General features: G+C 39.3%; 3 protein-coding genes across 4 annotated transcripts; 1 reads left to right on the top strand and 2 right to left on the bottom strand.

Moving 5' to 3' along the window:
- Positions 1 to 1,179: 1,179 nt before the first annotated feature.
- cdc23 (CDC23 (cell division cycle 23, yeast, homolog)) lies at positions 1,180 to 7,230 on the top strand. The gene is made up of 16 exons (XM_018692363.2): positions 1,180 to 1,334; positions 2,014 to 2,086; positions 2,525 to 2,662; positions 2,791 to 2,833; positions 2,931 to 3,036; positions 3,188 to 3,320; positions 3,583 to 3,760; positions 3,858 to 3,955; positions 4,245 to 4,326; positions 4,738 to 4,891; positions 5,071 to 5,190; positions 5,323 to 5,398; positions 5,498 to 5,559; positions 5,720 to 5,798; positions 6,318 to 6,437; positions 6,536 to 7,230. Exons 1-16 carry the CDS (start codon positions 1,222 to 1,224, stop codon positions 6,686 to 6,688), a joined length of 1,728 nt encoding a protein of 575 aa, XP_018547879.1. The 5' UTR covers positions 1,180 to 1,221; the 3' UTR covers positions 6,689 to 7,230.
- Positions 7,231 to 7,328: 98 nt separating this feature from the next.
- On the bottom strand, positions 7,329 to 15,518 carry kif20a (kinesin family member 20A). 2 transcript variants are annotated; one of them, XM_018692359.2, is made up of 20 exons: positions 15,314 to 15,518; positions 14,282 to 14,455; positions 13,955 to 14,077; positions 13,668 to 13,787; positions 13,372 to 13,510; positions 13,107 to 13,282; positions 12,322 to 12,421; positions 11,882 to 12,094; positions 11,585 to 11,696; positions 11,405 to 11,479; positions 11,012 to 11,155; positions 10,619 to 10,787; positions 10,372 to 10,524; positions 9,881 to 10,020; positions 9,536 to 9,638; positions 9,145 to 9,334; positions 8,959 to 9,050; positions 8,725 to 8,862; positions 8,191 to 8,230; positions 7,936 to 8,074 (listed from the first exon to the last, which is right to left on the bottom strand). In XM_018692359.2, exons 2-19 carry the CDS (start codon positions 14,447 to 14,449, stop codon positions 8,201 to 8,203), a joined length of 2,385 nt encoding a protein of 794 aa, XP_018547875.1. In that variant the 5' UTR covers positions 14,450 to 14,455; positions 15,314 to 15,518; the 3' UTR covers positions 7,936 to 8,074; positions 8,191 to 8,200. The 2 variants fall into 2 exon arrangements, with proteins under 2 accessions (XP_018547874.1, XP_018547875.1); XM_018692358.2 differs by lacking the exon at positions 8,191 to 8,230 and having other exon boundaries at positions 7,329 to 8,074.
- An 869-nt stretch (positions 15,519 to 16,387) lies between these two features.
- On the bottom strand, positions 16,388 to 20,996 carry zgc:175280 (cationic amino acid transporter 2 family protein). The gene is made up of 11 exons (XM_018691036.1): positions 20,627 to 20,996; positions 20,263 to 20,418; positions 19,927 to 20,083; positions 19,643 to 19,776; positions 19,100 to 19,322; positions 18,438 to 18,574; positions 17,677 to 17,779; positions 17,143 to 17,276; positions 16,881 to 17,047; positions 16,641 to 16,749; positions 16,388 to 16,530 (listed from the first exon to the last, which is right to left on the bottom strand). Exons 1-11 carry the CDS (start codon positions 20,994 to 20,996, stop codon positions 16,388 to 16,390), a joined length of 1,833 nt encoding a protein of 610 aa, XP_018546552.1.
- Between the last annotated feature and the right edge of the window lie 1,943 nt (positions 20,997 to 22,939).

Consider the following 22,939-nt stretch of genomic DNA (forward strand, 5'->3'; position numbering starts at 1 on the left):
TACCCCTCCCTACCTTTACAAAGTAAAGCAGGGATGTTTGCAGTCCAATTATTCAACAACATGATGTCAAGAAAGAGAAGTCTAAGAATAGATAGCCACTTAGAATTGTTGTTACTGTAAATAGTAACTGGGGTATTTTAGGGATCATCGGCAAGCATTTGAAAACTGTGTAAATGCTGTATACCTGCATGGTGACATGATGAATATACTGAAATGAACTATACTGGAGAAGGAAGGTGGGATGTTTGTAGTACAGGCTACAAAAACAAATTCACACAAAGGCCATTCACATTAACATCTTCAGAGTACTCGAAGCACCTGACTTGGTTACAATATAGCCACATCACAATAATTTGATTGGACAATGAACATCCTATTGCCTTGCTGTAAGTCCAGTTCACGTCAGTTATTTTAACCCTGATCCTTTCAGTATAACCTCGAAAAGTCAGGGATAACCCTGGTATGCAGCAGGGTTAAGCCCTGGGTTAATGGTGGGGATTTCCCACATTTGAAGTTTTGAGTGTGAAATAACTGTAAGCTCAGGGCTAACAGAAGTCTCAGCCAAAGGCCATGCCATGGTGATGTTTCATGTCTTTATCCAGTACATGATTTCAGGTGAAGAAAATAAAGCAGCATTGTTGCTAATCTAAATTAGCACGACACAGGTGTGCATACAAAGTAGGATGTAATTTCAAGTGTTTTTTTTTTTTTTTTTTTTTTTTTTTTACCACTTATGATATTTCAGCATTTGTTCAATGACACAAAACTGCAGGAGAAAGAAATTACTGAGGAGGCATTACAGATAAAGGACCATAATTTAGACTATAAATTAATATAGTCACCATATAGTCAATAATTAAAATTAATTTGCCTACATCACACATATTCTGAGATCTATTTTTTCAGTTTTTGTTGTTTTTGTGTCCTTTTTACAATAAATAAATAAATAATGGTCTTTAATATAGCTCTTGCTTGATAATGTTGTGGTTTGAAAGCTATTCTATGAAATACTACGACAAATACAAGACTTGGGGAATTGTTAGGCTAATCACATGTGGCCATGATACAAATACATAGCAGTGTGTGCAGATTTGTGTTATCTGTGATATATAACAGGGTCAAAATATTTACAGAGACTTTTATTTTGAGAGGAAGAGGAAGTGACGTCATTCCCGGGACTTCTTTGTAACTTCCACCAATCACACGCTTGCTTGCTAAAATATGAAAATGGCGGCTCTCTGTAGTGAGTTTGGGGACCTGGTGCAAATCAAGAAACAGCTAATATCGGTGATATCGCTCTGTAAAGAAAGAGGGCTTCTACATAGCGCCAAGTGGTGAGACTGGCTTTGACTAATGTGCCATTAGCTACCTGTCTTTCTGCTCTGTTACCTCAGTAACTAACACTAAACGTTAACGCCGGGTTACCTGTCTGTTAGCTACGCTAGCAGTGCTGTTGACAAGTCTCGTTTTAACAATTTAGCTAGTGCTGTTTACTAATTATATTAATATATAACACTGTAACTTTATATTTCAGCTAAGAGCGTTGTTAAATTATTGCTTGCCTTAAAAATCCAAGAGGATGGCCTTTTTCATTGTGGTATAGAAAGTCAAGTGTATCCAGGGAGCAAGACAAATAATTTGTAAATTCATTGTCAGTTTTTCTGGACAATACAGCATAGATGTATAGTATCGGTGTTAGCAATGTATGTTATGTGTAGCATTAATGCCGTTACTGGTTTTACTTTTGAGCTGTTGTTGTTAAATGCTGTTGATTAGCAAACACATACTGGACGGAATTTGGATTTATACATTTTCTTCTTGAAGAAATTTTTATACATTTTATACAAGAAATTTTTATACACATTCTAGAAGAAATTTGTATCCATTTTCTTCTTGCGCAAAAAGCGCAAGAAGAAAATTGATGTGATAGCACACAAACCCCGTATCTAAACATGACCCTGACCATAATCAGTGTCACAGTTATGTTACATGCTTCCTTGGTTTACCTTTCAGGGCTTCTGAGTTAGCATTTGCTTTGGACCCCCTTCCTAAGGATGAATTACCCCCATCAGCTCCCTTTACTGAGGTTTGTACACTGTCAGGTCTAAGGCTTCTCTGATTTGATTTGTTTTCATTATATCATTTTTATCATTCTGTAAACAGCTTTAAAATTATGTTAGTCCATATGGCACTATGTAAAAGATGTATTGGAGACATATTTTTAGGCACTAAAAATAAAGTGAGTAGTGTATAGTCATCAATAAATGTCATACTAAATGTGGTAAAAGGTTCAGTTTCCTTGTGAATTGCACCTGTTCTATCTGGCACAATTTTTCAAGCTACTTGCCAGAGAAGTTGTTCCAGGCATCTGGGATAACATGCCACAGTCGTCTGTCTGTCCCTTCATGTAATCCCAGACTGACTCAAGTGAGAGATCAGGGTTCTATGGGGGCCAGACCATCTGTTGCAGGACTTCTTATTCTTATTGGCTGTGTTCTTTGTGCATTGTTTGTCCAAAATACAGGAAGATGCGCAAGACCTGGATGCACTTACACTGGCCAAATCTTACTTTGACCTGAAAGAGTATGACCGTGCTGCTTACTTTCTGAAAGGCTGCTGCAGTCAGAAGGCTTATTTTCTCTATATGTATTCTCGTTATCTGGTAAGATTCTGTGTATATCTGCCATCCCAATATCCTTTGATCTTTGGTTTCATTTCATGAAAAGACTGCTTTTACTTTGTTTGTGGTGCATGTGAACCATTTTGAATAGTATTCTTATTTGTCTTCAGTCAGGTGAGAAAAAGAAGGACGATGAAACCGTGGACAGCCTGGGTGAGGACTTGTCTGTTTGGACCAATAAATGAGAACTAAAGGTGCTTTTGTCACCCTTCAATACTGAGCTTTTATGTGTTTTTGTGTGTGGTTCTAGGTCCTCTGGAGAAGGGTCAGGTCCGCAATGAAGCCTTGCGAGAACTGAGGGTTGAGCTCAGTAAGAAGCACAATGCAGGAGAGTTGGACGGCTTCACCCTGTACCTGTATGAATGTTTCTTCCAAACTGTGCACGCTGTCCCAGATTATGCAGAAGAATGGAATTAAGACTGCTGATAAACTGTATTATGTTTGCACGTGTGTGTGTGTGTGTGTGTGTGTGTGTGTGTGTGTGTGTATATATGTATGGGAGTGCAGGTATGGGGTGGTGCTACGAAAGCTGGATCTGCTGAAGGAGGCTGTGGATGTGTTTGTTGAGGCAATTCACACACTTCCTCTTCACTGGGGAGCCTGGCTGGAGCTCAGTAACCTTGTCACCAACATTGAAATGGTAATGACCTTTGTTTTACACATTTTTAGAAATGTTAGATTATTTTTAGGTTAGCATAGTCTCATTGTTTTCATGTGCCCAGGTCTAAAATAATCATGTACACCCAAAAAAAGTAAATCCTCACAGCCACATTGCTAACTTTACAGGAACTTTACATTTCAGAACAAACAGAATGTCAACAGTGCAAAGAAACTGGGAAAACTATTTTCTAAAAAGTCTGAAATGCTACCATCTAAACTGTCCTTTTTGGTTTTCTCCCCAGCTGAAGTCACTGTCTCTACCAGACTGCTGGATTAAAGACTTCTTCATGGCCCACATGTACACAGAGCTGCAGATGATCAAAGAAGCGTTGCAGAAATACCAGAACCTTATCGAGGCTGGCTTTTCTAAGAGCACCTACATCATTTCCCAGATTGCTGTGGCCTACCACAACATCAGAGGTTTATTTTTTGCCTGCTGAACAAGAATTGTGCCTGTCAGAAGAACGTCACGGGGGCAGGTTTAGTCTTTACAGCACTCTGTCTCGTTTCATTTCAGATATTGACCAAGCTTTGACTCTGTTCAATGAGTTGAGGGACCAGGATCCATATCGCATTGACAACATGGACACATTCTCCAACCTGCTTTATGTTAAGGTGAGTTCACTGCTTATAAAGTGACACCTTAATGATTAACAAAGACAAAGTGTATTTTGACTTATTCCCACAGCTGTTTGATAAATGGTAATAAGTCTGTCTGTCTGTCTTGACCATCTGTCCCACTCAAGGACAGATGGTCAAGGGGTCACTATATCATCTTGATATTTTTATTTGACCTTTAGATGGTAAAAAAGAAAAAAGAAAAAAAAAGATCTAAGTGAAAAAAGTCCTTGTTGAAAGAAAGTTTGGTTGTTTGTGCTGCTGATGGCATTTAATGCTTCCACAGAGCATGAAGCCTGAGTTGAGCTACTTGGCTCACAACTTGGTGGAGATCGACAAGTACAGAGTGGAAACGTGCTGCGTCATCGGTAAGCATTGAGCTAATCAGATCAAATGCCACTGTTCACAAAAGTAGTGTTACAGCAGTTTTGTGGTGATGGGATGATTAGTTTAATTCACTTTATCCAGAAACTCTAATACAAATCTAATTTATCTGTTAAAATGTAAAACAGGTAAAGTTTTACAAGTGCTCCTGTAGTTTTTGTTTGGGGTTGTTTTTCTCTATTTTATTCGATAAGAAAAAGAATGATTTTTTGTTGAAGTTTTGTTGTGTGTGTGTTTTTTTTTATAAATATAAATTATTAACAAAAATAAGGTTTGCACAAATTTAGAATAGATCAACTTTTTATTATTCTTCAGGGTTACTGAGGGCCAAAGCCTTGAGATATTGCGAACAAAACCAGCTCCTGTACAAGTTCTCATAAATCACGTGTCCACAGGTAACTATTACAGCTTACGCTCTCAGCATGAAAAAGCAGCACTGTACTTCCAGCGGGCCCTCAAACTGAACCCTCGCTGCCTCGGTGCCTGGACCCTCATGGGCCACGAATACATGGAAATGAAGAACACTTCAGCGGCCATCCAGGCCTACAGGTCAGACTGAAAATGAAGAGCACAGAAGACATATACGTTTGGTGGATATGTCAGCGTCTTGTTCAGTGTGTGAATGATGGAGTTTTAATTATTACCAGACCTTTCACAAACAGTAGAGTTCACACCGGCTGAATCAGTATTGTGAGCACTATTTCCTCATTTTTATTCATGTTTTTCAGGCATGCTATTGAGGTGAACAAGCGGGACTACCGCGCCTGGTATGGCTTAGGTCAGACATATGAGATCCTCAAGATGCCCTTTTACTGCTTGTACTATTATCGAAAGGCTCACCAGCTCAGGTATGGATTTTGACTAAATAAAAGGGCTTTGATAATGATTTCAGAGACTGAAAAGTATTTTGAAACAAAATGTTAAGATATGCAACATTCATAAATCAAACAATCATTATTTACTATGATGTACTCTTGTAGGCCCAATGACTCGCGCATGTTGGTCGCACTGGGTGAAAGCTACGAAAAACTGTCACAGCAAGTGGAAGCCAAGAAAGTATGTATTTTGAAACAGTCAGTGATTCCTTGTTTGTGTCATAAATTCACTAAGGTTTCTGGTTTGTATGATATAGACCATGACACTGTTTTTGTCTAGTGTTACTGGAGGGCGTACTCTGTTGGAGATGTAGAGAAAATGGCTCTACTCAAATTGGCAAAGTAAGTGTGTATATCTCTATCCTGAGTTTATCTATTTCTTTAATGTTCAAGCACAAAATAAAGATTCAATCTGCTTTTTTTTCATTGTCATATGTCAACATGTTTCTTGTTTTATCCAGAAATAGGTGCTTAATGTAATTTCTGTTAATTCCTTTGGCAGGCTTCATGAACAGCTGAATGAGTCTGATGATGCCGCCCAGTGTTACATGCTTTACATCCAAGACATCTTCTCTTGTGGGGTAAGCGTTTTGAAGCGTCTCTGAATGTGTATGCATTAACACCTCTGTCTACAAACTTATGTGCAGTTTAGGTCTGGGGCTTGGGCCCTCAGTTACAGTTAAGGAAATTATTACTACATCAGCAGAAGTGTGGCAGAAGTTCAGGGAAGGCCCTTCCTGTTTCTGCATGACAGCTCCTCTGTGCACAAAGCCAGGTCTGTAAAAGAATGGTTTTGTTTGGTGTGAAGGAACTTGACTGGCTTGCACAGAGCCCTTACCTCAAACCCATCTAAGACCTTTGGGAGGAATTGGAAAGACGACTGTGAATCTGGCCCTGTCACCCATTTTTACTAATGCTCTTATGGCTGAACAGGAGTAAATCCCTGTAACCAATCTTGTGGAAAGCCTTTCCAAAGGAGCTGAGGCTGTCATAGCAGCAGATTAATGCTTGTGGTTACTGAATGAGTTGATCAACAATCACAAATGGGCATTATATTAAGGAAATATATAATCAAACTAACTCTAATCTTGTGCTGACAGGAACAACTGGAGCACGCTGAGGTGAGCACAGCCCTGCGGTACCTGGGTCAGTACTATTTCAAGAACAAGCTCTATGACGAGGCTTCGCTCTGCGCTCAGCGCTGCTGTGACTACAACGATGTAAGTGTGCCTGCATGATCTGAGCACCCTCTTCTAGTTGTAGTAGTAGAACGTAGCAGGAACACACTAACTGGTGTTGGTGGTCACTCTGTCTGTAGGCTCGGGAAGAGGGAAAGGCTTTGTTGAGGCAGATCTCACAGGTTCGAGATCAGATTGAGACGCCATCGGCAGATCTGTTTGCTCCGCTCTCAAACAACAACACCCCAGTCAGGAGGGTGTCTCCTCTGAACCTCATCTCTTTTACACCCTGACACCCAGCCTCTTATTCACTGGCCTTAAAATGGACAATTTGTGTTTCCTATGAGAGGAAACCTCTTAGAGGTTTGATAGACTTTGCCAAAAGACCGTGTTTGATTTACTTATGGATGTATGCAGAGTTGTTTATGACATTAAAATTGCAGTTGTTTATAAAATTTGCAATCCTGATAATTTTTCTCCAGGATAAGACAAAACCTACACTACAAACATAAACAATCAAAGCTGTTTTAATAAATGCTGGTGACAGTCTGATTTAGATACGACAGTGAACTTAAGACAGAAGGTTTTTCAACAGATTTTTAAATACACAGGCAGGTTTTTATATAATTTACTGCTTGGGTAATGTAAAAAGCACAAGTAGAAAGGATCCTTCAGAGCACAGGCACTTCGTGTGAAGAGGAGACACCTTGAACTATTTACATATACACACACAACATGAACAGAACAAAACAAAGACAGCACATAAACAAATCATGTTTTGACTTGCAGTCAACAATGTATATATGTAAATAGTTTAAATAAAGCATACCAGCTATGCAAGGACTGTTTCTTTGTATTTTGTACAAGACATGAAAACACTTCAGTGAATTAAATGTTGATATTAGTGCATTGAATACATTTCATTTTAAAATGTGCTTTCATAGGTTTTATTGAGAGAAAAAAGTATTTACAGCAAAGGCTTGTGAAGGACTTGCAGAGGCAGAGAGGGTTAAATACACACACATGCACTATTACCATGCAGCCCTTAACTATCACACTGAGCAGCTTTACTGCTCAAGAGAACTTTAATTACCTTAGTAATATACTGCAACCTCATTTAAAGCATTAACTGTTTTACTGGCATGAACATAACTGTATTTGGCATAACAAGAGTTAACCGCACTGCAAAAAGTGAACATGCATATAAAAAAATATAAAAATACTATAAAGTTACCAGCAAGTATGACTTTGTTTTTGCATAATATTGAAAAGGACACACTTCCTTTGAGGCTTTAACTAATTCAGTACTTCCCCCTCAGAGTACGGGGGGTGGTGACAGGGCTGGGAGGTGGAGACCTCTGGCGAGACCGCAAGATCCGTGAGTAGGGGGTGACGTTTGGTTCTTCAACAGGACAAGTGTTGTATTTACGTGTTGGAGTGCGTGTCGGGAACAGAGACTGGAAAAAGGGGCGTTTCTGAGGAGGCCTGTTTTCAGCATCGCATGATGCGGCAGCCCCGCAGCCCCTCTTCTTACAGGAACCTGGTGTGGTGGGGGCAGAAAAGCCGGATGGGGGCAGCTGGGGCCGGGTGGCCTGTGTCTGAGCCAGGGTGTCTGCTTTCCGCCTTAAGTCAGCCTTGACAAGTATCAGGCCGTTCTGGAGCTCCACCAGGATCTGGTCCTAAGAAGAAGTCAGTCAACAGGGTTAGACAAGAACGCAGAGGGGGGAGGTGAAGGATAAGGTTGGAGGTTAAGTGAAGCAAAATGCAGCTCTTGAACATGCTTTGCACTTTTCACCTGGTGGATGTTAGAAACCTAGATTTAGTTTAAAAGCTGGCTGTGCATCAAGATTGTTAGTGAAGAGAGCAGAGGGAGAGAAAAACAGTGTTTTAGATTGAAAATTGCACTTTAAACAGACGCTGCTTTAAAATACTATTAATTACAGTGTCTCTAAAGTTAGAACATCCGTAATCAGCAGCAAAGTGAAGAGAAATATAATTACTGTCAAAACTCTGCCTTAACTGAAATTGTAGGGACAACAGTATGTCAGGTTCAGTACTTTTTTTAGCTGAGCTTTGGCTACTGATATTTTATGTCTGCAGTGGAGAGAAAGCCTTTTAAAATTTCTAATTTGAGACTGGTCTTATCAAACTAAAATGATAAATGAAACCTTTATTGGGTAAATTCAGTTTAGGCCTGGAGTCATTTCTTTGCACGGACAAAAACTTTCTCTCAGAATACAAAAGATGAAGCACTCTGTTAAATTTTAAGCTTAGTTTGGAAAACATTATAAATTACATAGTATTTTACAATATATGTCCGTGGTTGTACCTGTTTTACAAGTGTCTCATCTGCTGCGTTTAATGCCTGCCGCAGCCGTTCCCCTCCTGTGTTGCGACAGCAGGCTCGTTCGCCGGACTGAAGGTCCAACCCCAGCCTCTGCAAATCCAGACGCAGTTGTCGCAGGTTCTGTTAAGAAAGAGTCAAAATTTCAGTCTTTATGAGGGTGGAGACTTGCATGCAGCAAAAAACAAAACTGTGTTAAATGGTTCAGCAGTGACTGACCCGCTGGCCTTCCTCGAGCTTACGGTCAGCAGCACCGGTGAGAGTGCCTGTTGAACCTGGCACTTCCAGCTGCATCTTCAGCTTTATCAGCTCTGTGGGGGGCAAACAAAGCAAGATAGTCAACTACCATTAACAATATCCTAACATCAACACATAATCACAGCAAGCTCCCAGTCAGACTCTTACCTTGTGTCTTGGTGAGGAGCTCAGCGCGGCATTGGTCAAGCTCAGCGCGCAGTTTGCAGAGTTCTGTCTGGGCGGTGAGGCGCTGAGAACGTCGAGGGGCGTCTCCCTGTGGCTCCGACGTGGGGCCTGATCCAGCTTCTTTGTTTTTCTCAAGGGCAGCGGACAGAGCTTCAATCTCTTGATCACGCTCCTGGGAGAAATGATGAATAGAAATAAACTAGTGAAAATTCATAGCACATAGACTCCAATATCTTTTTATTAGTATTGTGGATGCTCGCTGTATTTGGGAAATATCTTATTTAACTGAAGTGCCGATTTTACAGATTACATGTGTACTGAAACACTGCCTGAAAGTGATGCCTGATACTTGAAGCTGATCTTGAACTCTCACCTTCAGCTCCTGGCTGTAGAATTTCTTCAAATGTTTCTGCAGGTTGGTTATCTTGTCCTCGTACCGCTCTTCGATTAAAGCCCTTTCTGCCTCCAAGGTCTCACTAAAAAGGTAAAAAAAAAAAAAAAAAAAACACACATTACAACTAAATATCTGTATTCATCTCAAAGTCCAACATTTTCTTAACTTTTCATTTTCTTCTCAAAGTACAAGTTTTATCAAACATTTCACATCTAAAACATTGTTAGAAATGCTTCTAATGTATGTCCTCAATGCAACTTGGTGAGTATTAAAAAGGCATCTTAAAAACTCAAATATTCTGATTTAAATGAAGCACACACGCACCTGAAACCATCTTGCATGCCAGTGATGACCTCCATCATTTCAGAGACCACCTGCTCTCTCACGTTTGCCTCAAGAATCTCTTTTTCCTCCCGCTGGCGCTGCACCTCCCTCTTCAGAACGTCAATGGCCTGCAGCAAAGCCTAAATAAAGCACAGCCAGCTGTTAGGAACACTGGACAAGTGTTTTGAAGATAAGATAAGATAATCCTTTATTAGTCCCACAATGAGGAAATTTTCAACGAAATTTACAAACGCTCCTTCTACACACTCACTGCTTGAGTGGTTCCAATTGTAGTTGATCTTAATAGCGTCATTAAGATGTTCATTTAAATATGCAAAACACTACTGTTGAAAGCCTAATGGCAACAGTTTACAACTGTTAAATAGATAAGCATGTATCACAAAGTAAATAAGTGTTTTTGAAGTGGTTGTGGAGATAAAAAAAAAAACAGTAAATATTTAGCTCTCATGTATGATGTTAGAGGAAGTTACCTCAGTATTTAACATGGTGATATCTCCATCTTCAACATCACTCTCATCCTCCTCCTCTTCCAGCACCGTCCCTTCATTACCATTTCCTGTGGGCTCGCGCAGTAGAGACAGGATGTAGGCCACTCTGGTCTTTGTGGATGGGCCATGGACCAGCTGAAATGATATGAGGGATATTTTATCTGTCTTTGGGCTTATCCCTAAGTCAGTCACTCTAAAAATTCCAGATGGATACACAACTGTGTCTTACTTGGGTAGCAATAGCAGAGAATTTGAGGGCTTGGAGGGTCTCATCATAGATGGAGGCACATGGATTGATGTTGACCACCATGCTGGAGGTTCCCCGGCCACAGAAAAAACCCTGCAGCACCCGGGTCAGTTTACTGTCCCTGAAGGGCACCACTTGAGGGGGTCGTGATCTGTGGATATATTAGAAAGTTTTCAAAATCAATCTTTCTCAAATAGCACATTCAAATATCTTACTTGTGAGACAAAATCATCTTAACTCAGAAGGTCCACTTAATGGATGCCCAGAGCAGTTAACTATTTTTCCATGATTTACTACACAACCACTGCCACCTGGAATATCTAAAAACAATCACAGGTGGTGTATCTTCATTCCAAGTTATAGTTAAACACGTACTTGTTGTTCTGGTTGTGCCTCAGAGCAGCGATACAGCGACCCAGCGTTAAAAGGGAGGTGTTGATGTTGTTGGCCTCCTTCATCCTCTCACCATTACGCTGCTCTTTACAGCGTTCAGACCCAGCCAGATCACACACAGTCAGTCTAAAAAAGGAGACACAGCACTGTTATATAATATACAAAAATCTGAATAAACCAAAACTGAAATCAGGGTTTCTGCAGGGTTCACTATGAATAACTGATATCGATAAAAACAATAAGACAGCTGGAAGAAATATTTAAAATGTTTTTCAATGCCTTTGAAGGCCTCTTTTTTAAGGGAAACACTTCAAGACCCACAGATAACCTGTGAAATTTAGGGACATCCAAGTAGGTGAAATTAAGATGACATACTCGCTGATGTGCATGGCCTGGCCTGAATCTGCCTCAGGGCGAATGTGCAGGACACGGATGGAGAAGATGCTGTGGCTGAATAAGTGATAAATTTCTGATTAGAGATAATATAAGTGCAAGTCAAACAGATCAGTCAAAGTTAATCAAAATAAGGTTTTGAAAGGTTGAATGTGCTCCTACCTGCGGCTGGAGTTTTGGTTGAGGTGGGTGCTGGCGAAGCTCTGGTTACGACGTCCGGCCCTCAGAATCTTCCATGCTTCTTCTGCACTGCGGACTTGGATCCAGGTGAGGTCTGACATAACAAGAGGAAGAAGCAAAAATTACATTCTTGCAACATGAAAAGCAGAAGAAGTGACAAAACATATTTTCTGTGCTCCAAGTAATAACAAAGTAAACACACTAACACTAAGTGATACACTATGGTAATTAAACTAATTCAATGTACTAAATATGATTCCTGTATTATTCCTGTGTTACCTTTCACATAGGGGTTGCCCTGCTTGTCGTCACTAAGCCGCAGCGTGACTCTTTTTCTGGGCTGCAGGGAGGGTGAAGCATCCAGCAGATCATACAGGAACTCATTGTAGATCTCATAAAAGGACACCCAGATAGAGAACTGCACCCCTTCCTCCAGGTCATCCCCTCCACTGTGAGAAAGGCTGTCCGGCTCCAGACAAACACTGTCAGTGTCTGCAGAGAGAAAAAGAGTCAACAATCAGTGTGTGTCATATTTCAAAGGAAAAGGCTTTTACAGTGACAGTAAACTATAGTCACACTTCAAACTATTTCAAAACACGATTAAACGCATCTCAGGATCTGATCCGACGGTCAGTGTACTAGCATCTGTTCACGAGGGCCAACATTCAGCGGCTGTTTTGTGATGTGACTTTAAATGAAGGTCCGACTGTCCCCCTCACCTTCCAGCTGGCTGGCAATGTTACTCGTTGAGGAGAGTCCTCCAAAGCCGCTGTCCCCGTTTGTGGTGGTACCAACTCGGCGAGAGGTCAAATTCTCATCCTGTAACATATAAATTGAGTATGTCAGCTCCTGTCTGTGCAAGAAAATACTCAAATTCTTTTAAAAGTAAATCAGCCAATATAAACATGAAAAGAACCTAGATATGACTTTTAAAAAGGCCCTTTGAAATGGCATTGAGATTGTAATTGCCTTCCACTTTTTGATGTGTGATTTGTTTATTTAACAGCTGCTGGAGATTTATATTTGAGATTTCAAAAGCTGCAGAACAGACACACAGTATTTTTTTCAAAAAGATAATTAGGCTCCATTCCATCTCCTTAAATAACATCCACTTACAGGAGTGACAAACAAGGCCTTCCTTCACTCTGAGATAAACATACAATCTTTCTGCACTTGATTGGATAAATACACTTCTTCGTACGTTGTCAGTGATCTTTGCTTTCAGTTAAGAGGTATGTGGACATATCATTATATATCTGAGCCAACTACTTAAAAGTTGTACAAGAGATTCAAAAAATCTCAAAAAATTGAATTGGAAGGAATCTGTATCTATGTGTCCAAGTTCAGGATGAGCTGTTGAAAATTAGACTTTGCAGTAAGAGGAAAGGCCAGGATTATAAGACAAAAGAACATTAGTAACATATACATGGCATGATGAAAGCTGGGGCACATTGTAATGACAAGGAAATTGCATTTTTCATTTCAAAGCGGTTCTTCTGTTTACCTCTTTGAGCAGAGAGTTTCTGCGGATTTCCTCCACCCTGACCTCACCGGGTTCAAGCTGTCTCACATCCTGATACATGACAGGCTTCAGGTCCATGGCACCGTAGAGACGACCCTGAAGTTTCCTGAACAGGGACGCTAAAGCTCGGGGCAGGAGGCCGGTCTCTCGACCACTGCCTGTAAGTAAAAAAGCACAAACAAATCCATTTCATAACATCGCAATCAAATCCAGGTCAAACATTATTAGTACAAGAATAAAATCTTACCCTGAATTGTGTATGTCTTTCCAGAATTGGTGACACCATAAGTGTAGAGGAGCCTATTTTCTCCCTGAAGCACATCTTTCACCATTGTCTTCATGGTGCTCTCATAAAACTGCTGCTGTGTGGTCTCTGGTCCAAAGATCTATGGATAATGAAAACAACATGAGTATGTGATTAAATAATATTTTTACTCCAGCTTCTTCAGTATTTATTACTGACATTCGCTGCTACTCACACCCATCTGCCCATATTGTCCATCAACATTTTCAGCAATATGTAAACACTGAGCACAGGTGTACCTTAGAGAAACTGAACTTGTGCATGCTCTGGGTGATGCCCCTCTCTGCAGTCCTCATGTTCTGAGACTCCTTTGGAGCTTTGAGTAGCAGAGTCCCCTCATCTTGGACAGCCACACAACCCTAAAAGAAGAATTAACAGTGAGTACAGTGAGCAGATGTACTAAAACCAATGAATGCACTTCATTTACTAAGAGCTATCATTTTAACAATTGGTACACATGCAGTATAACTGGAGTTATCATGAATAACTGAAAGGTGACATCTGATCCTGCCACTTAGAGTCTTACCTGTTCTTCTCCTCTCTCTCTCTCCGTCTCAGTAAGTGGCCTGATGCGCAGATAAACCTTCACCCTCTCAGTATTTTCTTCACCACTTCCTTGTCTCACCAGTCCAGATTTCACTGCTAGTTTCTAGACAAACAATTTTAAAATATCTTTAATGGCTTGTCGCCGGGAAATGTGTTCAACATGTTTTGTTTAATTGCCTGAACACACACAATGTGTTTCAGTGAGAAATGTGGAATGTAAACAAACTTCCATTTGTTTACAGTGAAGACTTAACTAGGCACTTTGCAGAGACATTCAAAAACAAAGCATACTCCTGTCAGCTCTCACCGGTTCTGCAGTGGTTGGGCGCGGATCCAGGCCGGGGGAAATGACAGAGATCTCAGGCAGACGTGGTCTGCTCAGGCCTCCGTGTTCTGCTGCCGTAGACTCAAACACAGCCATTTCCTCATCCTCATCAGAGGGGCATCCACAAGGGGAGGACAAAGACAGTGCCATGCTTACCTGTTGCAAGAAGACAAATTTTCATGTGTATGACATAATCGCATATTTCAACATGATTTAATCTTAGCCGTGAGCTATCAAAATCCATGGAAAAAGCCACTTTGTAATCTCTATTTGCATATATGCATCACAATGATATGAAGAAAATGCACATATGAGGGCTCAATAAGACCTGTCAGCACTGCTCTGTTACACTAGTTTCACTATTTGTCAGTTGAACAAGTTTGACTGATATAATTAAGTGTTATGTCTTTAATTTTTACACTCTAGGCAGAAGCTCACTGCAGGAGAGGATTACTAAAAAATAAGGTGTGTCAGGAAACAAGCTGAAAAAATACACACATACTGAATGAAACCTACTTTGCCCTTCAAAGCCAAACACTACCTGCTTAAGCAGTCAAACAGGAAAATTACTTCCCAGGCTATCACCTGTCGTGACAGGTTTAGCTTTGGTGCAGAACAGCTCCATCACGGAAACCAATAAATATGTTAATGAACCTTTTTTCCCAACTGAAACAAGTTACGATGAATGTCCTCAAACGTTTTCAATCAAATAGGGCATTTCAGGTTTTCAAGAGAGCAATGACAGCTCTTATGCATACGCTGACTTGGGCTATTTGTCCTTCAGCTAATTGGTACGTTGGATAGAAGGAGCATATACACGAGGCGAGTGTGTGAATACATAAAATTAACGTTATGCATAAACGTACACGAGAATCTGCAACGTTATTTCACCAAAATAACACTATCTGCACGAAGAACCTTCATATTATTGTTTCATAATTACAGATTCACTGTGACCTTATTGTTGTTAAGCACAGGATGACCCACCTTAAAAAGTAAAGTAATTTAACTTACCTCAAAAGTCCGAAGTGCGACGAGCGCCTGGTTTCCAGTGTCTAAATGTTTTGAAATAACTGACTAAATCGCCAGGACTCGAGTACTAGACTTAAACTGGAGAAACTGGGTTAAACCTGTATCAAATCAGGCTACCTGTGACTAACTAACAGCCTCAGCTGAGTTATTTTACCCGACTGCGTTTGGTTTTTGAACAATGCGCTTCCCCTCCAGCGCGAGTCACCGATTGGCTACAGCTCCTGCAGTCTGCCCTCTGATTGGCTGGCTGGGTTCACATGGTGCGCTGTGTAAACGGTACCTCCTTAAACTAAGGCGTCTTTCATGAGTTCCTATCACGCGTTGTAAATAAATGTGGCACTTGATCAAAATATGTGGGCGCTGGGTATGGGTTAACAAGGTTCTCGCAAGCGATTTCAATGCATAGGCAACACATGAGAGAGAGAGAGAGAGAGAGAGAGAGAGAGAGAGCGAGCAGTGGGAGCAATCATTATTTTATGTGGAAAATAGAGAGGGAGGAGGAGGCGGAGGCGTGAATGTGGAGACTCGCTGACCCAGAACTTTAAATGTCATGTTTATTTGACAAAATATCACAAAATTATTACAGTTTACATGATAATAGAGAGTGATAGAAACACAGCATTAGGGTATATATGTATATGTTATATATGGACATGTGTATCAGCTAAACTGCATAAATGTAAAAAAAAAAAAAAAAAAAAAAAAAAAGTAAATAATAATAATAATAATGATAATAATAATTGGGAGACATAGAACAATGTCACCTATAAAGGAAAATGCAGGGAACCTAAATACCATAATTTAATTCAACCAAATGTGGTCAAATGATTAAAAATTAATTAATTACACACTGCAATAACCATATTCATTTACAGTGTTTACCTGATACTGTCAAACTGAGTTGTGTATACACTGACATTTTTTCAATTATATGTATATTCAAAAAACTTTTCTAGACATTAAATTTCAACTTTCTGACCTTGGCCACATTTTAATTGAAATTAAAGCATTTTGCTTTGTACCCACTGAATGCTTTTATCAGTCAGTCATGTCACATTAGTCAATATAATCTTGTCCAGGTTCAGTGTTTTGCACTATAGTGGTGGAAATACTGTGAATACTGACTCGGTTGTGTGAATTTTGAAGCCTTTGTTTCTGCACACTGTGGTGAGCCCCGTAACAAAAGTAGATGATTAAACCTGTTGAAAGAAAAGTTACATTACCAATGGTCATTCTCATATTATTTGATTTTTCTTGCATATTTTTGTTGAATGAAAGTGTGTGTTTGGTGGTGATGTCGTTCACATACCTACAGCCATCCACACTGCATAGCGGATCCATGTGTCTGATCCAAGTTGAACCATTAGATAGACATTGACAAAGGTGCTGAAAATAGGAAGCAATGGCACAAAAGGAACCTGTACATATGAGAAAGCAGAAACATTGTGACAGTTTATAATCTCAATAATGACATGCCACTGGATGAAAAACTACATCATTGGATGCATTCCCAGAAAACCAGCACTTAAGATAGATGAGGTAGCTTTACCATGAAAGCTGCAGTTGTTGTACTTTGTGGTTGTCTCAAGATGATCAGGATACTGAGGATCAGCATCAGTACGATCACAGAGACACAAACTAAACTCCACCACTCAAGAGCCTGCAGGGATTCTACAGCCCCAGATATGAGGAGGCTTAGGATGATAGCTAAAAAGACTGAGGAGAACAATATAAGTTCCAGTGATAATTGACAATGGAAATCATCTATATGCAGCATAATACTTAAGGATGATGTTAAGGAGATCACTTACTGATAAAAACTGTTAAAACAGACACGTTTTTTGATGTCCTCGTGGTGACTTGTGAAGGAGGATATATTACTCCGCTAACTGTGAAGGGTTCTGGTTTGCTGATGCTTGAATCATCGCTGAGATCTGCTTGATATCTGTAAAAGTGAGGATATATAAATAAATGTACCCAGGCATAGGTTTAATATAACATTTATTTCTATATATTGATATAGCTGTGACTTAAACAGGAGGTTCAGGGGGTTTTATTCTTGTTTCGTTGTTATTTCCTATGTTATTTCCACATAAATTTAATCTTATTTACCACTGAAGGTAATTAAATGGAATTAATGTAGAGACTACACAGTATCAGCAAGCTGTTATAATGGCAGTCAATCAAAGTGTACTATTTGCTCATTTACCAAAACATTTTGACAGTAGCACTCTTGTTGTAACTGTTTTACCTAAAGGTGATATTTAGCCAGGTTTTCCACACTACTACTGCAGTATTAATATCATACATGTTTCATTATAGTGAATACTGATGATGAGGCATACCTTAATATGAGGATACATACAGCAACAAGTGTGTAGGCAAAGAGGGTTCCAATGGACATCATGTCAACCAGCGCCTTCAGGTCAAACAATAACGCCATGATAGCTGAAAAGGCATGAACAATGATAATACAAATTATTTAAATAAACTTAAATAACATCTCTCTTATTATCATTTTATTAAATCATATTTAAACTATAACTTCACCCAGGGTTTAGTCTAAAATGATTAACCAGTGATTTAATACGCAAAATTCACGCAGTATGTAGAGAGATATACAGTTTTAACATTTTCTGTGAATATTTTTTAGGTCATCAACTTATCACTTTTCTAATACATAAAATTTATGTAACTGAAACCGCTGGAGAACATATATGCTTCTAATGTTTAGGACGTGACTAACACATCTAGACCAGGATATTACAGAGAAAGTGTATTTACAGTTTGAGATGGACTGTGTGCTTTAACTCAGCAGTTGTCACGTATATTCTGCAGATTTACTCAGCTCTGTATTGTACAGCTTGAAAAGGAAAACATTAACCTTTTGCCAAATATTGTCCCTGAACTAAATAAATACATTTAGACATTAACAAATCAGTGTGGTGTGCATGGACCGTTTTGTGCAGTGAGCATGAGGATGAGCACCTTCTGTTAAAACAGGAGGAGGTTTATATAACAAAACAAAACAGGAACTGACTAAAAATTCCACAAAAATACAAATAAAAGACTTCAAATAATTATGTCTTGTAATTAATTGTTTTACCTGCTACAATCCCTGAAGCCAGGGTTGCTATGACAGGACTTTGTCTGTCACTCATTTTACTGAGAGGTCTGAAGAGGAGTCCATCCCTGGCCATAGCAAAAAGAACACGGGGCATCGGGAACATTGATCCCAGTAGGCTGTGGAACAAAAACTCAAATAACTCCATCAATAACTCAAATAACTCCATCAATGACCATTTGGTTGTTTATGTTAATAGTGATTCCAATCATCTTCATTTACAGTATGCTCTGTACATATTCTACATGTTAGCCAATGATAACGGGATGTGGCTCAGGAGGTAGAGCGAGTTGCCCCCAAATTAGAAGGTCAGTGGTTCGATCCCCTGCTCTTCCAATCCATGTGGCAAAGTATCCTTGGGCAAGATTTCCACCAATTTCCCCTGATCTACCGTTGGTGTGTGTATGTGTGTGTGTGTGTTAGAGTGCTTCATATGTATATAGAACAAGCGCTGTGTGAATGTGTGTAGGGGTGTAAAGTGCTTTGAGTGATAAGTATGACCAGATTAGTGCTATGTATGTATGAGTATATCTGAGTTTTTGCTGATGAGCCTCTAACACACAATTTAAGTAAAATAATCTATTTTCTTAAATTCAACTTTTGGAATAGAATGAGGTTTGCAAATGACATACTGCATTTCATACCTTGTTGACAGTGCACAGAGAGATCCCACAGCCACTGCGTACTTTGCAGGGCCCCAGCCGATGTACGTAAAGGCCACAGGCAGCGGGCTGTGAACACTGAGCAAATAGTATGGCATCATGAGAGTCAGGGCAGCAGACACGCCAAAGTAAGCCAAGAAGCAGATGAGGAGGGACGCAACAATGCCGAGTGGGATTGACTTCTGAGGGTTTTGAACTTCTTCTCCTAAAGAAAAACACATTTTAATTTATACTCATTTGTTGTGTTGTATATTATGCTATGCCCCCATATGCACTTACAGTGTATCTATGTAAATTCACTGTACATTCCAACGACATATATACTGTTTACTATATACTCACATGTAAAAGGTCTTTGAGTGTACATTATGTACACTGTTTAGTGTTTATTTGCGCTGAGACAACTGGAAATATATGTGTTTAACATGTTTATGTCTCAATTATGTCCCACCCAACTGCAGCTGAAAGTCATTCTGATCCTTTTTTTCCACTTGAAATTGTCTTGCTGGACCTCCTTTACCTTACCTGTTGTAGCGATGCAGTCAAATCCAACAAATGCATAAAAGCAAGTGGCTGCTCCTGCTAAAGTTCCCTCAAGGCCAAAAGGGAAAAATCCCCCACTGCCATATCTGGAGGTTTCATTCAGTGATGTGTGGTTTCTGCAGAGAACAGACATGATGATGTTTGGTCACTCAGTAATAATCCACAAACTGACTGATAATAACTCACAATCACTTTAATATTTTCAATTAACAGTATCAACCTGGACACAGTGGTGTGGTATGCTGGAAATGTTGTATGATACATACTCATATCCATTTAGGAGAGAGTCTTCACTGATGTACCAGTTGTTGATGTTCCCCTTTATGAAGCCAGAGAGGATAACAAACAGCAACACCAGGATGTTAACTGCTGTAAAAACCTTATTTACAATGGCTGACTCTTTCACACCAAATGCAAGAATCCCTAGAAAGAAAACACACAAAAAATATAAAGTTTATCATGACTGTGAAAACAGTCAAGCCTTGTTCAGCAAAAATTGAAAGATACTTAATATATATCAACAATATAATGTTATTATCTTACACTTTTGTCCTTCATTTTTACACATACATTTCAATGATAAATTGGATCATGAAACTTGCCTGCCAAGAGCATTATGAGACCAGCTGCAAAGAAGTCTGGGTAGGGAGCTAATCCAGGTAAATCCATCACAGCCTGTTTGCCCAGAGAGTTGGCAATGACATTTCCAATGAGGTCATCGAAGGTCCCACTCCATGCTCTGGCTACACTCGATGTTCCTTAAAAACAGCAAACAAGCAGGAGGAAAAAAGGCTAATTTCTCAAAGAGATTAGTAAATGTTTTTCCTTATGTTAGAATTGAGACTCATAATAAAACCAAGTTTTTGAGGAAATCGAGGCTTAATTTATTTAGATGGAGATTTTCCAAGACAACAGTTAAACATCCATCACTTATTACAAATGTATTCAGAGAGACATTATCTTTACCTATAACGTAAGACAACAACAGGTTCCAGCCTGTGATAAAAGCCCATATTTCTCCCACAGTCACATAGCTGTAGAGATAGGCAGAGCCAGTCTTGGGAACACGAGCACCAAATTCAGCATAACATAGTCCTGCAAAGATGGAGGCCACTGCTGCTATCAGGAAAGAGATTATGATGCTCGGCCCAGCCACAGCTCTGGCCACTTCTCCCGACAGCACATACACACCGGCCCCCAGTGTGCTGCCAACCCCCAGAGCTACCAGGTCGAGGGTGGTCAGGCAACGCCGAAAATTGGACACTTCACCCTCAGGCTCTAGCGGTTTCCTACGTGACAAGCTCTGGAGGAACAGCAGAATGGTGGCACCAGACATCCTATTAATCAAGACATTTTGTAATCATTGTCAGCACACAAAAATAGTATGATTGACACAAGCACAGTCACTAGACAAAAAAATATAAAGCTTGTGAGTTTAAATAGAAATTCAGTAAACACTATGTAATTCCAAAAATAGCAAGAGACACAACAACCAGCTCAAATTCATTCAAAACATTAGACACAAGAAAATGTATTTAAAAGTTAAACATTATCCAGATCTGCAGCATTTGTTTTGTCATAGATCATTTCATCAGAATTGCATTGCAGGAATCTTGAATTTACTCAAACTCAAGATCAGCAAATGTTGCAACAGTCTGAAACTATTAAATTGTCTGAGTGTGAGATACACACAGGAAAAGATCATTTTCACACCATGCCCATATGATTTTACTGTGTGTGCTGTAAGACTGATGCAGTGAAGGTCATTTTTGAGCCTTCCAATCACTCAGACATGAACAATATGACTTTTCATTTTACATTCAGTAAGCTGTAGGCACACACACACACACACACACTAACACACCTTTCATAAATTACTCTTATCACAAAGTGCACAGGTGTTCATGGCACTCATTCCCACAAAATATTGTTAGCGAGTAAGCAAAATTACCTATTCTTAGTCATCCCATATTTATAATCACCTCTAATCATTTCATATGTCAGTATTTGGACAATTTACTATTTACTTTTAAAAGCCTTTAAACAGGAAGAAATTAAAGCAGTAGGTAGCTTAATTACTGTGCATTTATTATCTTACTGTTTATATGATGTATCATGAGTCAAGTTATAACTTTTCTAAAAAAAAAAAAAGATAAATAAAAACTTTAAGAAGAACAAAACGCACATTTCTATACTAACTTAGATTATTTACTGAATTGAAGAAAGACATTCTTACCTTTTCAGCTGAGTGCAGCAGTGTGTGTGACTGTGTTTTGATCTGTCCCGGGCCACACTACATGTGAGGATAAATCCATTCACTGTGAACTCTTCACACAACTCACATTTTTTGACACATTATGTTACATTTCAGACATACGTGCCATTTCTGAAAAAGACAGGACATGAATGATTTGTTTGAGGACACCACTGACATGTCAAACAATGTCATAAATTTTACAAAGCGTTGGATAAAAATTCAATTTGGCTGTTTCCAAACCAAATTTTGTTTTCATTCAGCTTTTAAATCTAATCTAATCTATGATAGATGATTCCTTTATGAAAATTAGTAAACACATTATGAGTTGTAATTCATGGATTTGCAGGAAAGTGCAGGAAATTGATCATATGGTCATTTTCTGACATTTGAAAGAAACAAATAAAATATTTAGTGCTACATTTTCTTTTATGTCTTATTAGTGACATTTAAAGACAACAAAATAAAAAGTGCACAAAGTGAACATTCACTGCCATTTATTTAAACTAAACACTCGTCTGCTGAGACCTGTTTAAAGCACTGCTGTCACCTCATGCCACCTTTAGTGTTATAAATTGTGACATATTTGTTGTATGATTTGTACTCTATCATTTAAAAACACACATACCAAGTTATTATAATCAAATTTCAGCACAAAGTTGAAATGTTTTTGACTCAAATTTAATTGATTTTTTTCTATTTTTGGCTGAAAAGAGAAGTGCTGCATAAAAACAGTTCAACCATCACAAAGTCTAACAAAGTTGGATTTGAAGCGTGAGTATTCTTTCTGGCCTTTTTACTCTAGATTCTGAGATCAGGTAACTGAGAAGGCATATGAATCACATTATTTTCATACTTATCAAACCATTCAGTCTTCCTGTTTCTCCACTCATTTTTCAGGTTTTTCCTTTCTCTGTAAATCTTGGTGATTTGTATTTGATCACTGGCTTTATCCTCCACATGAGGGCAGTGTTTCCAGCTCTGGGAATACAGGTTCTGGAGACCACTGAGCAGGCCTGCCAGGA

This window comes from Lates calcarifer, linkage group LG20, assembly GCF_001640805.2.
Source record: "Lates calcarifer isolate ASB-BC8 linkage group LG20, TLL_Latcal_v3, whole genome shotgun sequence".
NCBI lineage: Eukaryota > Metazoa > Chordata > Actinopteri > Centropomidae > Lates > Lates calcarifer.